The sequence below is a fragment of the Drosophila grimshawi genome, unplaced genomic scaffold (assembly GCF_018153295.1).
Source record: "Drosophila grimshawi isolate 15287-2541.00 unplaced genomic scaffold, ASM1815329v1 contig_848, whole genome shotgun sequence".
NCBI lineage: Eukaryota > Metazoa > Arthropoda > Insecta > Diptera > Drosophilidae > Drosophila > Drosophila grimshawi.
The window spans coordinates 6156594-6174035 of record NW_025063692.1 but is presented as its reverse complement, the minus strand read 5'-3'; the positions used below and the strand labels follow the sequence as shown (position 1 = coordinate 6174035).

The 17442-nt window shown below is 38.9% G+C and overlaps 4 protein-coding genes across 7 annotated transcripts; 3 read left to right on the top strand and 1 right to left on the bottom strand.

The window, feature by feature from the left end:
- Positions 1–845: 845 nt before the first annotated feature.
- Positions 846–3083, bottom strand: LOC116805651 (inositol polyphosphate 5-phosphatase K). The gene is made up of 2 exons (XM_032738922.1): positions 2839–3083; positions 846–2758 (listed from the first exon to the last, which is right to left on the bottom strand). The coding sequence occupies exon 2, from the start codon at positions 2755–2757 to the stop codon at positions 1258–1260; it is 1500 nt and encodes a 499-aa protein (XP_032594813.1). The 5' UTR covers position 2758; positions 2839–3083; the 3' UTR covers positions 846–1257.
- A 347-nt stretch (positions 3084–3430) lies between these two features.
- Positions 3431–7641, top strand: LOC6566264 (mitochondrial uncoupling protein 4). Of its 4 annotated transcripts, none has more exons than XM_001992092.3 (5): positions 3431–3634; positions 4028–4349; positions 5511–5620; positions 6017–6505; positions 6854–7641. In XM_001992092.3, the coding sequence occupies exons 2-5, from the start codon at positions 4035–4037 to the stop codon at positions 7026–7028; spliced, it is 1089 nt and encodes a 362-aa protein (XP_001992128.1). In that variant the 5' UTR covers positions 3431–3634; positions 4028–4034; the 3' UTR covers positions 7029–7641. The 4 variants fall into 4 exon arrangements, with proteins under 4 accessions (XP_001992128.1, XP_032594473.1, XP_032594474.1 ...); XM_032738582.2 differs by lacking the exon at positions 3431–3634 and adding an exon at positions 3759–3783; XM_032738583.2 differs by lacking the exon at positions 3431–3634 and adding an exon at positions 3822–3843.
- Positions 7642–8079: 438 nt separating this feature from the next.
- Positions 8080–11248, top strand: LOC6566263 (thioredoxin domain-containing protein 5 homolog). Its single transcript, XM_001992091.3, has 3 exons — positions 8080–8378; positions 9539–9941; positions 10012–11248. Exons 1-3 carry the CDS (start codon positions 8185–8187, stop codon positions 10642–10644), a joined length of 1230 nt encoding a protein of 409 aa, XP_001992127.1. The 5' UTR covers positions 8080–8184; the 3' UTR covers positions 10645–11248.
- Positions 11249–11374: 126 nt separating this feature from the next.
- On the top strand, positions 11375–15006 carry LOC6566262 (BTB/POZ domain-containing protein 17). The gene is made up of 4 exons (XM_001992090.3): positions 11375–12188; positions 12246–13248; positions 13922–14079; positions 14141–15006. Exons 1-4 carry the CDS (start codon positions 11829–11831, stop codon positions 14387–14389), a joined length of 1770 nt encoding a protein of 589 aa, XP_001992126.1. The 5' UTR covers positions 11375–11828; the 3' UTR covers positions 14390–15006.
- Positions 15007–17442: the final 2436 nt, after the last annotated feature.

The window sequence follows — 17442 nt, the reverse complement described above, 5'->3', positions numbered from 1 at the left end:
TTTCAAGGCGTGTGCGCTTTTTTTGTTCTTTTTTTTTTTTAATTTATTGCGCACAACATTTTTATAGATAAACAGTCGAGGAAAAATTGTCGGAAAAGGGGCAATTAAACGAAACCGAAAACTGAAAACTCAGCAAACAATTTGTGCAGCTATATAGGCTAACCAAACTATATATATATATATATACATATATATTTATATTTATATATGTTACGTGTATTATCTACTATATCATTATTCTGTGCAGAAAAGTGATGATGACTAACTTAGCACAGGCAACTACAATATAGTATTTATACTTTATATTTATACTTAATTTATATGCTCATCAATAAATATGCATCTCCCCTACAAATAAATAAAAACTCATTTATATATATATATATATATATATATTAAAGCAAACAAAACAAAACAAAAGCATAACAAAACGTTTTTCTCATTTCATGATTAGTTGATTCTCTGATTCTCCCTCAATCTAGCCCGAAATTTGTCAGCTTTCTTGCGGGCAAAATTTCGATTGTATGCAAACGAGGCAGCAGACAGGTGTGGCAATATATCTGTATCTGTGACGTAATTATAACCTTTATGGGACTTGCGATTTCAGTTAAATGCAAAAACCGGGTTGAGAAACGCTTCAAATGCTTCAACAATGCGACATCATTTATATAAATAAAGATCATTGCGCAAACCAACTATGCACAACTTGTACACAATTCTCTCATACGTATGCCGAATCTAAATACTCTTTTTCTGCAGGTTAATTGCATTTGCTGAACATGAATAAATATGAATATAGTAATCATCCAACAAGTTTTCGAATAGATATAACTATTATAATAATATACAGTCTACACACACATTTATTTTTCTCTGTGAATAGTTCATCAAATTGGAAAGTATAAAGAAAAATGCCAGTTATGGCTTTAAAAAAATGCATGCTTAAAAATGCCAAGCAAAAGAAAGGGTATTCAAAGATATAAGCAATATCTGAAGCAAAGTTTTATAGGCGTTACTTTCCCAGAAAAGGAGGAATACTATCAGGAACTTATATCTTACAAAAGGAATGGATTAAAGTCTCATCGAAATTGATATAGTGTATTAATGTAAACGGTCTACAAATGCGACTACATATAGATCATATACATGCATAGATCGGAAATTGCAACAAATAAAGCTAACTATATAAGAAACAAGGCCAACAAATGTTCCGTCGATTTTTGACTAAATTATATAAATGTCCAAGGCCTCCGCTAGCTAGTCAACATGGTATTCCGTGCGATGTGGTGAGCCACTTCGCTTCTCTGCAACAAATGGAGCCGAGATGCCCGACACGCTGGTCACGCCACGCAATCCGGTGCTGCGGAAATAGATGAGAACATATTGTTCGCCATGACGCAGCTCGACATCGTCGGCGAAATCCAGACGCACCAGCTCCTCGTTGGCGACCTGCTGACGACGCAATCGCTGCCGATTGCGATGATGATGTCGTTCGCTACGATGATGCGGTGCCGGCGTATCGAAGTAATCACGTTCCTGATTGGAATCCGATGAGGTTGGGGACTCCGCCTGATTCACATACTCGTAGGCCACATAATGCGCCAGACTGGCGTACTCAATGCCATAGATGGCAATCCAATCGTTTGGTCCCTCATCGAATTCAATTTGCTTGCGATACTCCACCGTATTCTCATCGCCAATCAACCAAACGGATAACGGCGTAAATGTGACGCCGGGCGCCCGATAATTCGGATACAATTTGAGTGTAAAGTCACTGGTCACCGGCTTATGATCGCTGATGTTGTAGGCGGGATGGGATTTATACGAGCACTGCTCGATGGCTAGCTGCATGCCGGGCTGGCGATTTGATGGCTGTACGGCGTACATAATGCGATCCGTCCACGCCGGACGACGCTTCAAATCATAGTCGCTGGTGCCCTCCTTGAATTTGAATGTGGGCGGAAAGGCGGGCAGACGTTCGTGGAGCACCTGAAACGCCATCTGCGATTTCTCGCGCACGTCGTACAGCTGATCCCGCTGGATGAGTGCGTCGTGCTGCTGCTCATCCCGTAGAGCGTCGCGCACCTCCGTCGCCGTATCGCTGCCATTGAGACGAAAATTGAGATCACCAAACCAGAAGACATAGTCATGATCATAGATCTCCCGATAACGTTTCACATGATAATGATGATTCTCCAGTATCTGTTTATAGTCCTCAATGCGCTCGTCCAACTGATGATCATGCGCCGCCAAGTGGGCAACGACAAAGGACAGGCCACAGCCGTACAGCGTGAACCGTATGCTGACCGCACCCTTATTGCCCCAAATGCCACCAAAGCCGGTACGTGTAAATTCCGCCTCCATATCCTTCAGATGCTCAACATGCTGTCGCCGCACAAACATCGTCAGCAGCAGGCCCTGCATCTGTTCGGTCTTCACGGCCACGTAATTATAGCCCCGCAACAGTTGCTTTGCCTTGTGCGTCCACGGATCCTCCTTGAACAGGCCGATCACCTGATGCTGGGGTTGTGCATTCACCTCCTGCAATCCAATCGCATAGATATCCGGCAGATCCTCATCATCCGCCTTCCCGCTGGCATCGTCATGCAGTCCGAGCAGCTGACGCAGCGAAATATTATCCGGAAATCGGCTGCCAACATTCCATGTGACAATGTATGCTCGATATGTTTCCAGCTGCTGCGCTTTGGGCGCGGCTGTTGCTGTCGCTGTCGCACTTGCATCTTCCATCTTGCTCATACTAATGCCACACACATAAACACACACAACACACATATATCAGAATTTGATTCATGCGATTTGAGCCATATTTCTACTTACATTAATGAATGATTAACGTGTACGTCTTCTTCTTGTTGCTATTGCGATTGGCAATATTTATATTGGCTGGTGTCGTAATTGGGTTAGATTCGATTCGATGAGTGCAATGGTTAACTCGTTACGGGCTTGTGCTCAGCGCATAGTAAACAAAGTCAGTAAGCAGTAGCGAAGCAATAGCAGACAAAGCTCGTTTTGAAATAGCAAGGCCAATTAAATCATAAACAGCTGTCTGCTGCGTTCACCTATCGTTATCGTTATCGATGCTTATCTCCACCACACTATCGGTGTCGCGCATTTACAAATGTATCAATGTTATTACGTGTTATTTTCAACATAAATTCAAATATTTTCCCTCTCAAAAATATTTGTAGCTCATTACGTTGCAAATTTGTTGTGCTCAGTATAAATATATTTAAATTTAATTTTGAACATAAATTCAAATATTTTGCCTTTAAAGAGCATACAATATATAAATCAAATAAGTTTACTTTAGAAATTTATTATGCTCATTATGTAAACGTAAAAAAAATGTACTAGAAAATGCAAAAATGTTCAACCAGGTGGCAACTATGAGCGGTGCTGCCACTAGTTGAACGCTTTGCAGCACTGTCGTCAGTTTTGGATTTGTTTTTGTGACACAGATATTTTTTTGTTTTATTGATGAAGTTGATAAGAAAATACATACTAATAATATACGGGCAATATCAACACTACAATGAATAGCCGATCAAGTTCGTGCGTTTAATTGAATATATAGCGCCAATACACGGCGTTCACTGCGGCCACCGAATAAAAGGCGAGCGAAGCACTAACCAAAAAAAAAAAAAACCAAATACTAATTTTGGTTCTGATTTTTGTTTGTGTTGTTTTTCTTATTTTTTTGTACTTTGACGTTGTTGGCAAGCGTTGGCGCTTTTTGTTATTGTTGCTGCTGCTGTTGTTGCCGTATGTTATGTAAATTATATACACGAAGAGCTAAACAGCATCCTTTAATAAGTTGAATCCGTGCGTTGAATCAAGCAACAAATCAAAGTCACGGGATCCAAAACAAATATTTAGCAAAAACAGCAGCAGCGCAGTCAGAATCGCAGCTGGGCATAAATTTATTTATTTTTTGCTTATCGAAATAGTTGTCATATATATATATATATTTGTTTTCTTAGTAATTATAATTTATTAACAATTACAGTTGAAGCATGCCAGCGTCACAGACAATTTCTGCTGCTGCTGCCATAACCACGGCTAGTGTGCCCAACAGCGATGCGAACGCTAATCCAGCAACAACTGCAGCGAGTGCAGCAGCAGCCAACAACAGCAGCAGCAGCGGTCGCCATCAGCTGCGACCGGTTAAATATGATTATGCGGATTCTTTTGCCTGCACGTATGTTGTATCGGTTGTTGCTGCCTCTGTTGCGGAACTGGCCACATATCCGTTAGATCTGACAAAGACGCGACTGCAGATCCAAGGCGAGGCGGCCAGTGTGGCCACCATTGGCGCCGTCAAATCAAATGTGAGTAGTTTTCTTTCGTTTTGTTTTTTTTTTTTGTTATTCCTCTTTGAGTTCAGTTTTGGTGTCAAGCGCTTGCTGTTGTTGTTGGTGTTTAATGCATGCTTCGCTTTTGAACCCGGCTTTGCTAATTGCCAATTGCTAATACAACCTTATAAATACATATATATATGTATATGTAAATGCATATTGTATATGCATATATATATGTATCTATATCCTTGCAGGCTATATGTTACAAACGATACCACAATATCATCTTATAACTGTGTCCGCCACACTCCACAACAATATCCGTGTGCCTGTCTCCATTACACTCTATCTGTCACTATCACTATCTCCACTATCAAATTGCGATCTCATCTTGCTCATATAGTTTTTCTACAATCGATAACAGTAACAGTAACGATAACAATTATTATTTAATGCAGATAACGGCTTTTATTTCGATTAAAATGCAGGTTTGTTAGCCTTGAACGATACTTTTGTTGTTACTCTTATCACTTTATATTATTGTATTTATGTTATTTTTTGTTTTATTTTTTTCTGTGATACAGTGAACGCTCGTGAAAGTGAAACTGCCAGAAAGTAGTAGTTGTACAATAATGAATATTAATTGATTTATTGCGTAGATAGGCGAGATTTCAAATAAGAATACGAATTGTAATTAATTATCGCAACTGCAAGGGTATTCAACTTTATTGGATGGCTTCGGTTTGCCGAAGTTAATTACTGCTTGTTTTATTTTTAATTTATCTGCTATGATTAATACTCATTATCAATTGATAAGCCAAATAAATGGGGTTATTTTTGTGGTATGTCCATCCGATAGATAGATAGATATGGATATTAGAGGCATATAAAGATCGAGATCAGCTGACTGCGTGTGCTCTTATGTTTGTTGTAATGCTGTAGTAGTCAACTCTAAATGTTATTCACTCAAACCACACTCAACCCTCCACCCCACTCCCCTCACACTAAACTTCTTATGCCACATCTCTCGTTTTGTGTGTGTTTTTGTTAAATGTGACAAATTTACAACTATTTTGTTGCGTGTGTGTTGTGTGTACTTGTGTATTGGATAGCCTATATGTTCTATGATGCATATTTCTGAGTAACCGAGAAACAACTGACCAACCAACCCAACCACCCCCCTATTACCAGATGCAATATCGCGGCATGGTCGCCACCGCCTTTGGCATTGTACGCGAGGAGGGCGCCATCAAATTGTGGCAGGGCGTGACGCCGGCGCTCTACAGACACGTCGTCTATAGGTGGGCAAAAAAAAAAAACAAAACAAAAAAAAACCGAAAAAACAATTTAACAATCAAAATCCAGAAAGAAGAACTGCTTTCTTTGGCATGCCAAAGCTGAAATACCCTTGCAGAATAAGTCCATTAAATCTAAAGATTATTCCCATTTTGATCTGTATAATATCTATGCCGTTGATATAGTTGTCTGATATATACCCCATGTAAACAAGTTCTCATCAAATACTTTTTATATGCAATCGGCTAAATGCTCATACTAAAACCGGGAAACATCTCTGCAAGGGTATCAAAAATGCACTCCTTATATTTTTTTTAGCATTGCTAGCATAACAAAAATAATTATAATCGCCAGTAATTGGCTTGATCGAAAACTAATGTCGCCTGTTGTTATATTGATAGCGGGGTGCGGATCTGCAGCTACGATCTGATGCGCAAGGAGTTCACTCAAAACGGAAGTCAGGCGCTGCCCGTGTGGAAGTCGGCGATATGCGGTGTGACAGCTGGTGCCGTTGCTCAATGGCTCGCCTCGCCCGCTGATCTGGTCAAGGTGCAGATCCAGATGGAGGGACGACGCCGGCTGATGGGTGAGGCGCCGAGGGTGCATGGCTCGGCGCATGCCCTAAAACAGATCATTCAGCGTGGCGGCGTCAAGGGTCTGTGGAAGGGCAGCATACCCAATGTGCAGCGTGCCGCACTTGTCAATCTCGGTGATCTGACCACATACGATACGATCAAGCATCTGATCATGCATCGCCTCCAAATGCCCGACTGTCACACGGTCCATGTGCTTGCGTCCATCTGTGCGGGCTTTGTTGCGGCCATCATGGGCACTCCAGCCGATGTGGTTAAGACCCGCATTATGAATCAGCCCACCGATGAAATGGGCCGGTACGTAATCCCTCAATCTCTGTAGCGCATATACGTAGGAGACTTTGATTTTAAAGCACTCGCCTTGACAAATCATATTAATAACTACTCAAGTTGTGGGGAGCACAAGTTATTTGTATTCAAAATTATTTGTTTATCTACCTAATATGTATATAGTTTCTCTAGATTCGCTTAATTCATTTGTGTAACATATTTGCATTTAAAATTATTTTGCATCTGTCTGATATATAGATGGGTTCTCTAGATTCGCTTAGTAGGAAAGATTCTTTTGATATATTTCGACTAGCGCACTCTTATATCTTGCTTTACTAATTGTTTCTGTATATATGCTTCCATTCCTATTTGCAGTGGTCTGCTCTATCGAGGATCTGTGGATTGCCTGCGCCAGACTGTTGCTAGGGAGGGTTTCGTGGCGCTCTATAAGGGTTTTTTGCCCTGCTGGATCCGGATGGCGCCTTGGTCGCTCACCTTTTGGCTGTCGTTCGAGCAGATACGCAAAATGATTGGCGCTTCAAGTTACTGAGTAACTTGGACAAACTTTAGCTATTAAGTCACAGTTCAAGAGTTTGGGCATAAAATGAGAATCAAAACTAAATGCAATCGATATTTTAAAAAGAAACAAAATATATGTATACATATATATTTAATGTTAATTCTACATTATATTTAGTTGCTTTGTGAGGCAAAGTAAAGAAGTGCTATTTTTAATGGCACAACTACTTTCAAGACTGTTTTCTATATGTCTCCAAATTCTATTTGGGAATCACTCTAAACTCAAAGCTAATCAGCTAAAGTCAACGATTTCATATACATCGTCTAATTCAGTAATATGTGGATATGATCGCAGAAAAATAATATTGTCTATGAATAATAATTGTATTTCTGTGTGTTTTCAAACAACCCTTCGATAATTGTGTGGCGAAATTATAGATATATAACCTATAATCATGTGTACAAATAGACTCCGCATTTTATACATAATCAACATGTCTGAAATAAAAATTGAACATCTGGCAGTTGATGTTGGGCCAATAACATCCGGGAAAGACAAAAAATGACAGTGATCATGATTGAGGAGAAAAGCCTTTCAAACTCTTTTGAAAAAGCATACTTGAATAAATGGAAATATAAATTAATTGAAGTTTTTTTTTTATTTGCATAAATGTGCGTTTAATTTATCTTATATTTGTTCATTTTTCTCCTAATTCCAGGCTTATACAATATATAGAAATATATAACCACAAACATTAGTCGATAAGCATTAAAATCTATAAACAGGTTTCAGAAAATCAACTATTTTTGTGAGTATACTTTTAGGATGAATAAAAAATAACAGATCAAAACTGAAGTAGTCTCAACTGGAAAGATGAAACAATGAACTTCAAATTAGATAGTCTTTCCTCAATCTAATAATGCAATGCTTAAACATTAACTTACTTAATTCAACTAAGCAAATTTGTCAAGTCTCGCAATTGATTAACAGCTGTAAAAACGATCCGCATTAAATTAAAATATACTTAGTATCGTTATCATGATGATGAAGCATCGATACCCGTCATGGTATTTGCTGTGTCACACACAGTTTGGTCACACTGCCGACCAGCGAACATATTTCATTGTGTCGTATTTAAGACGGGGCAACGGCAACGGCAGTCAATCAGTTTTAAGCACAGTCCAAAATGTTATTTAAATCAATTGTTCCGCTGCTGTGCGCCGCCTGTGCATTAAGCATTTCGCCATATTTGGCCAGAGCCGCCACCGACGAGGAGCAAAAACAAACAGATCAAAAGCAATTCGCCATCGAACTGGACCCGGAAACATTCGATGAGGTTATTGGTGCCGGCAATGTCTTTGTTAAGTTTTTTGCGCCATGGTAAGCAATATTAAAAGTTCTATTCTTTCGTTTTTCGTTCCTTTGTTTTTTTTTCTTTTTTTTTTGACAATTTGGCAGTTTTATTTCCTATTGGGAACAGTGCCGGCAAATAAGTAAAGTTCCAGAAACGCACACACACACAAGACACGCATACAAATGCAGCCACGCAATCTTAAAAAAAAAACATCTGTGCATACACAGGAACAACATACACACACACACACACATACCTGTTTACCTGTGTACATGAGTACATGTGTTTAAACATGTGTTGGCAAGCATACCAAAAAAAAACGAGAAGAAAAAAACATTAGAAAAAAAACATATTTTCTTGTTATAACACACATATTATTGTTTAGAGTACATTGTCCTACTTGACAACATTTAAACAAGTGTGTAATATTATATGTAGTTTTTGTTGGTTTTGTTGCATTTTGAACACGTACCACGATAAGGGGCTTGAACCGGTCAAAAGGGAGCTTTGCGTTTAGGTTCCACTGGGATGAAGAACTGCCATTGATTGACACACTGTAATTACACACTAATACTTAGTTAAGCGCCCGGTTCTAATCAGTTCTCTACACATCATCACACGCACGCAATACATACGCACATATATGATATTATTATCATCGTATATGTATATTAAGGTTTGGGGCCATAAACGCGAAAAATGTTGATGATCCACGAGACGATTGTTTTCATTAAATTTCACTTCTATTGTGAATCATTTTTTGTTCCACGATTTCTTATCAAGAGATTGTAGCTACTCGCCTAGTTGGGTTCGTTGAGATCAATGTTCTAGTTTTTGATGCTATAGTTTTAAGCATTTTGTACTTCCCCTTTCTAAGTTGTGGCTTTAAATCAGCTCTTATCAGATATATCATTAGTTAACTTCCTCAGCTTATAGTGTTCATAATAATCAGCCTTATCAATACGTGATTTTAAACTAGATTACGAAATTGTTTAAATTGCTCAAAAAGCCTTAAAGCATCTACTGTTCAAATTAACAATTAGTTTATCAATATTAAGAAATTACACTTAAACGATTTCCTCACTTGGTTAATTTTAAAACGCATCTGGCTTTCTGAGTTAGCTTTTTATTTATTAATTTAACGACAAAAATATATATCATTAATTAACATCTGTTCTTCACACAGGTGCGGCCACTGCAAGCGTCTGCATCCATTGTGGGAGCAGCTGGCTGAGATCATGAATATCGATGAGCCCAAGGTGAAGATTGCCAAGGTGGACTGCACAAAGCATCAGACACTGTGCGCCGATCATCAGGTGACCGGCTATCCAACGTTGCGACTCTTCAAATTGGGCGAGACGGAATCGGTGCGATTCAAGGGTACCCGGGACTTGCCAGCGATTACCGATTTCATCAATCAGGAACTGAATACGCCCGCCTCCGAGGATCTGAGCGGTCAACAGTTGAAGGATGAACAGAATCCGAATTTGGGCAAGGTCGTTGAGCTCACCGAGGATACGTTCGCCAAGCACGTCTCGAGTGGCAATCATTTTGTGAAATTCTTTGCGCCCTGGTGTAGTCACTGTCAGGTATTGTTAACTCCATCATATAATCCCTGATCAAATCCAAAATATTAATTGATCATGCTTTAATCGACAGCATTTGGCGCCCACGTGGGAGGAGCTGGCCAACGCGCTGGTTAAGGAGCCGGCGGCAACGATATCAAAAATCGATTGCACTCAATATCGGAGCATCTGTCAGGATTTCGAGGTGAAGGGCTATCCGACGCTGCTCTGGATTGAGGATGGCAAAAAGATTGAGAAATATGCTGGTGCCCGTGATTTGGCCACACTGAAGACCTATGTGGAGAAAATGATTGGTGCCCCCAGCGGCAGCAACGATGTAAACGATGCCACCAAAGATGCACTGGACGCAACCAAAAAACAAACCGTACTCCAATTAAATGGCAAAGATGAATTCGAACAGGCAACCGCCGATGGCATCACCTTCATCAAGTTCTATGCACCATGGTGTGGACACTGCCAAAAATTGCAGCCCACCTGGGAACAGTTGGCAACGGAGGCGCTGGCCAGCGATGCTGGCATATCTGTTGCCAAAGTCGATTGCACATCGCCGGACAACAGACAGATCTGCATCGATCAACAGGTCGAGGGCTATCCGACGCTCTTCCTCTATAAGAATGGCCAGCGGCAGAATGAGTACGAGGGCAGCCGATCCCTGCCCGAACTGCAGGCCTATATCAAGAAATTCATTGGACACGATGAGCTCTAAATCCCAACCTGAAATGAACAACAACAACAACAGCGACAACAACAACAAAGACATATACACAATAACATTAACGATTGTCATCATCGCGCCAAAGTCATCCAATTTCTGTTAGCCTGCCTCTATGTGGGCATCCTTTAATAGAGTTGTGCCATTTTTTTTTTTTTTTGGTACAAGTAGGCATCCATTTACATAAATAGCAAAAAAGAAAAGATGAGAAACATTTGAAAAGACAGCAAAAAAAAAAAGAAAAGAAAAAAAACAATCAATTTGTATTTGAAGTAATGGAATTATACAATTTAGTTTTGTGTTAGTTGCTCGTGTTGTCCTTTTAGCTGCATTACTTTGCTTGTTTACTTGCTCTTAAGTTTTGTTTCACATGTGCCAAATATCAATTTCGAGATGAGATATTATATGTTGTAGAAACATTTGAATTTAAATATAGTCTATTTATGTACAACAACAACAAGTAGGAATATCTGGCATGTTTGATCTCAACTTTCCACTTTCCAACATTGAACATCTCTTTTAGTTTTTGTTTTAAGCACAATTCTTGTAAATGAATTTATCCTTTGAAGTAACCTAATAAAAACAATTTTGGAATCGTGAACTGATTGTTGTTATTATTATTATTATTTTTAGTTTACTTTTCGATTATCATCCAACTAAAGTTATTTTCACGTTGCGTTGAAAGACTTTTGACTTAAAATGTTAGTCATTAATTTGTTTAAGTGAATCAGCAACATTTATATTTTGTTTATTTATATTGATTCAAAAATCGCATATTCTAAAATTAACGTTGTATAATTTGGCTTAAAAGTGCCACTTGGTATTAATGGCTGGTATTTTGATTGCAGCTTTCGCCGTGGTATTTTTCTCGTTGCAGCAGTACGGTCACACTAATCCACAAACGCAATTTGTTGTTTTCCATCGCGCTGCTAAATTTCATGGTAAAGCAATTGGGCATGTCCTTTCCCACGGCTCGTGCACAACTGGTGCTGTAGACGCCCAAGTCCAGCCAGTGCTGCCACATCGATCGATTTCGCATTTCTTTTTCATTTCTTTTTGTGTTCTCTCTTATTGCCGTTGTTGCTCCCGCTGCTGCTCTTGCTGCTCCAGCTGCACACAGGTGACAGTGTGACAGAGACAGAGACAGAGAGTGTATAAATCGCTCGCAAAGTTTTTGTATGAACGCAAATAGCAGAGGCGCTGCGGCCTCTGGCGGTGCAGGTGGCAGCGGTGCTGCTGGTGGAAGTGCTGCTGCTGCTGCTGCATCTGCTGCTGCTGCAGCTGCTGTAGCTGGTGTAAGTGGTGCTGTTGGTGGTGTAGCTGCTGCTTCTGCTGCCGCTACTCCTCCTCCTCCTGCTGCGGGCTCCAATGGGCCTGCTGCCCAATCAGCTGGCGAAGCTGTCTCAGCAGCGGCGGCGGCAGCATCTAGTTCTACAAATGGCGGCAACGAAATTGGCGGCACCAATCTCAATGATGATCAGGATGCAAAGCGGCGCAAGTGCTTGGAAACGGATGAGGCACAAGATGGCGCCAGCACAGTAAGTAAAGAGAATCCCCCCCTCCTTCGTTTTATATTAATTAATCCTGTGCTTTAGATGATTGATGCGAACAGCGTGCTCAATAAGATGGCGACTGTGTATGCGGAGCAATTAATGTCGGACATTGTGCTGCTGGTGGATGGCAGGGAGTATCCGGCACATCGGGTCATATTGTGCGCGAGCAGCGATGTCTTTCAAGTGATGCTCATGAATCGGGAGTGGAACGAGTGCAGCAAGGATGTGATTGAGCTGCACGAGGAGGCCTGCTGCTCGGCCGTCTTTCCACAGTTCATCAAATATTTATATGTGGGTCATATTGAGGTGACGCTGCAGACGGTGATGCCGATGCTGGCGCTCTCCGACAAATACAATGTGCGGGATCTCATCGAACTGTGCGTCGGCTATATGAATAAGAATGTCGCAAAGGCGGCAACCAGTGGTTATCTGGTATCCTGGCTACAGTATACACTATCGTTTACGCCCACGCATAATGATCTCACCGAGACGCTTAAGCGTTTCCTCAAATGGAATCTGGAAATGGTCGCCGAATCGAAGGATTTCATCGATATGGATCCGGCCATATTACAGTTGCTCCTACAACAGAATGACATTGTCATTACCAGCGAGTACAAATTGTTTACCATCTTGCAGACCTGGTTGCTCCATCGACGCGACCTCATCGAAGCGATGCCCGGCCTCAGTGCCGAGAAGCGGGCCAATACCTTCATGGAACTGATCGAGCAGACTGTCATGCATATACGATTTGGCATGATGACGCCACGTGAATTGTCGCATCTGCTAATTGTGCCGCTGGTCGAATACCACAAGGAGTTCCTCGTCGAACGGATTGCCATCGGCATGAGCTATCAGTCGGGGCAGGAGGATCGGGTGCGAGAGGTGCGCAAAACCGAATGCGGCGAACTGCAGTTCACTCCGCGTCTCTACTGGAACGACACGTGGAGTGTTCGGATCGATGTCCACAATTTCGATGAGATCGAGCACTATAAAAACTATGTCACCTGCTTCTTTTCCCAACGTCACATCGCCGAGACTGAAGATGGTGAGTCTATCTATCTATCTTATCCATAGTACTGCTATATCTTATATGATATAGATAGATATTAGTTTTTTTTTTTAAATTTAATACAATAAAATGGGGAAAAGGGTGCCATTATATATATAACAGGCAGACGGAATATAATATTCGTAATATGATGATATTCCTGATCAGCATCAATAGCCAAATAAATGTGACCAATTTGATTTGGCAGATAAGTTCTTGCAAATCAAATTTGTTAAATTGTATCGATATGTTACGAGAATAAATCGATAAAAATCGATTTCCGAAGAAGACATAGTGTTCTTATTAACATATAATAAACCCTGATTATTGATCAACTGTAAGCATATCATTAAGAAACACAGCTTTTGATATTGAACAAACTCAGATCAGCAAATTTTCTATCCGTTTAATTATTATATGTCAATCAAAGAAGTAAATTAATGAGAAATTGAGAGACTTTGAAATAATACTGTACACATTTTTGCCAGAGGCTAATTCCGCATTGAAGTCGTTTATATTTCGATAAGGTTATGGGAAGATAAAGATATGTATCTTGTGTAGAGGACTTGTAATTAAAATGCTGATAGTCTAATAAGAATATATATAGCATTATGTACTATTTAATGATATGATTCGATTCAATTCGAAATTAACAAAATCCTTTTTGCAGATTCATGCATGACTTGGGAAATTGAATTCTTTCCGCGCGGCGTCAGATATAATAAGGCCAAAATGGTGTGTGGTGAGGATGTGCCCGGCTGTTCACTCAACACGGTGCGACTGCGAGTCACATGCAAGCACCAGAATATTGGCGAGGAACGTTTTAAGGTACACTATATATATAACTAAATATATCTGTATATATAATAGGTAAATGCCCGTTTTTTAGATTGCTGTGCTGATTGTTGGTGAACAGAATAAGATTGCCCATATACGGACTGTGGTGGAGCGATCGGAATACTTTTCGGAGGTGGCGCGTGTCATCAATTTGGATAATCTATTGCCGTACGAGGAGCTCACATCGCGCTCTTTGAGTCCACATCTAACGGGCAATAAGCAGAATACGCTCTCCCTGCATGTGGTTATTACACCAATGGGTTCGCACACCTGTCGCGACACGCCCCCATTTCAATTTTAGGCTGATCGATAACATAATAAGGCGCATAAGTCTATACTCCAACCCCGCCCCGCACCCCGCCCCCGTCAAACCATGTGAACACATTGTAGAGTGCGAGTACAATCCATTTAGCACACCAGTTCTCTCCAGTTACGCTCCTGGTTCATCCTAGTCGTTTTTACGCAGTTTTTGTGCTCGCATCCAGCTACACTTGAAATGTTCTCCATACAACTCTAAATGTATTTGCATTCATCTAAAGCGCAGCACCTCGCCTCTGAGGTAGTTGCACACAGATACCGCTGTGCTGTACAATTCCCAGCCTAAGCATTATATACTATATATATATACATACATATATATAGGTCCTTCAATTCTGCAAGATTTACTGTTTTTGTGTTACGATTATTATTATTATTAATATTATTATTACTATGATGATTGTGTATTTTACATTTTTTTAAATATTTTTTATTCGATTCGATTTTAACTAAAGCAATAACTATAGCGAAAAGGCCATTTACTTGATTATATATTGTGTAATTTGCCTTTTAAAAGACATGTTTACGGTTCAATGAACATTGTAACTATTGACTATGGAAAACAAATTTTTTTCTAATAAACGTTGATTTGTATAGAAAACAAAGCGAGTTTTAACTAAACTAACAATTCCCCCACTTACAACTATCTATCATAGAAAAAATAATGGAAGACATTTATGATTTTCTTTTCTCATCTCATCACTTTGCAGCGGTTGATTTAGTTAGCTTTGGGTTTTTGTTGTTTTTTACTGTTTGTCTTCAGTTAAGTAAATAGAAATATTTCGTACATTTTTATTGTGACTACGTGTTTTTAAGATAATGCCAACCTATGTAAGCCTGTTACCAACTTACTAGAAGATAAATGTTAAACAACAAATACTTATTATATATATATACATATGTATATGTGTGTGTATATATCTCTGTATATACTTAGTAATTGCTAAGTCGAAAGCTTAACAATTTTACGTACTCTGGTTTTGTGTAAATATTGTGAGCCATGTTTTAATAGCTACTCGGCTTTCGTTCTAATCCTCAAAGACAGCTTCGTAAACCTTAATCCAGAAGTATACAAATAGATAGCTATCGCCCATAGATAAGAAGAGCTGAGCACACGCAGCAAAGGAGCGAGAGAGAAAGCGATGGCAAGCGGTGAGTCTGTCAACGAGAGAGAGGGAGAGAGAAAGAGGTAGCGAGAGGGAGAGAAATCGAGTGTGAGTCGAGATATGCACAAAGAAAACCTTTGAAATCGGTACAAGATAAAAGTTTAGTCATTTAAATTATCTGTTTTTTTCATTATTATATGGTTTTGACGTCATCTTCATTTACTAATTTAAGCACGTTTCTAACTTTCTTTCAAGTTGTTTTCTAACCATACAATAAATGCCATTGATTTACATATTTTGCTTACTTTGATTTTAATTTGGAAATTTACATATATATATATACATATATATATATATATATATACCACACAAAGATATATATTTGTGCATCGTAACTGTTTGAATCTGTGCCGCATATAATTGAGCAATCATTATAATGAAATGTTATAGTCATATTTTGATTTTTAAATTCGAATTTAAAGCAGTATTTGGAAACTGTTACAACTATCGAATTACTATACATATGTACATATATATATATATATATGTATTATGTATGTATGTATATAATTTTAAGAATAAGCAGAAATGATTGTACTAAGTTATACCTATTCTATACATAAGCTCATCAGTTTATAATATATATCTGGAAATTGATGTGCAATTGCTAAAAAACGTGTAATTTAATTGCTATTCTCCTTTTCTTGCTGTAATTATTTTTGGTTTTAATATTGTTCTAAGGGAAAACATGATTACAAAAAGCCAAGCTTATCTTATCTTAATTTTCAATCATTCAAATGTCGTGCTTCAAATATGGCTCTGATTATGTAATTGCAATAATTGTTTCACTATAAAGAAAACAAATAGAACTTAAATTGTTTTCACAACATTTATATAAAGCTTATGAGATTATATAATTATATTATATATTGAGCAAGTTAAAATAAAGAATAACTTATTTTGTTCTTTGTGGTTCCTAAACCCTGCTGGATCATGATCTATTTTATTACTGTAAGGTATTACATTTAAGATCAAATATAACTGCGAATTGATCGATTATTGTTAATAAAAATACTTATCTACATAAACTTCTGCTGTTCCGAGATATATTTGAATTTTTTTGTCATGAGACTCCACGAAAAGAAACGGACCAAAGTCGACCTTGAAAACACCTCCAGAAACATTAACAGCAACCAGTTTTTTCTTTCTTTCTTTTTTCTTTTTTGTTACTATATTGTTAACATGTGTTCTGCATTAAGAAAAAACAAAGGCAACAACAACCACAAAGTATATAATAAAAGCAATTACATATTTATTTAAGCATCTTCTGTATAACTGTATACCGCACTGCACCACCATTATAACCCTGGAAGAGTGAGAGTGTTTTTTAACCCACCGGCGCTGACTTGCACAAAATTGGGCAGAGCGCTGCTATTCTTAGCGTGGTATCTATGCGATTATATAAGTTTTATTGCTCAGTTAACCCGCGATTGCTATTGCGCCATATCGTAGTTCTTGTGTGACAATTGGCTTTCTCAGCTACCCTGTAAGCATCCAGAGTGTAGACGAAAGGGTATGCTCGAGTAGTGTAACAAGTGTAACAAGTCTCCATTCTCTTTTATATACCTTGAAAAATTGTGTAGTTCTGCACCAGTATAAAGCAGACAGAAGGAAGCATATCCAATCCGATAAAGTATATATATTCTTTATCAGCATCCGTTTGTCTTTCTGTATGAGTAAGCCGATCGCAGATACTCTTCAAATTTGGAATATAAAACACGCTTCAACATTTGTATCGATAACTGCTCCCGTTAAGCGAATATCGATACAAATCGATTTACGATAGCAATAAAAGGCATAATTGTTCAGATATAACCTTTAAATTAATATTTATTATATACTTAGACATATTTTCATTAAGATCGCATAA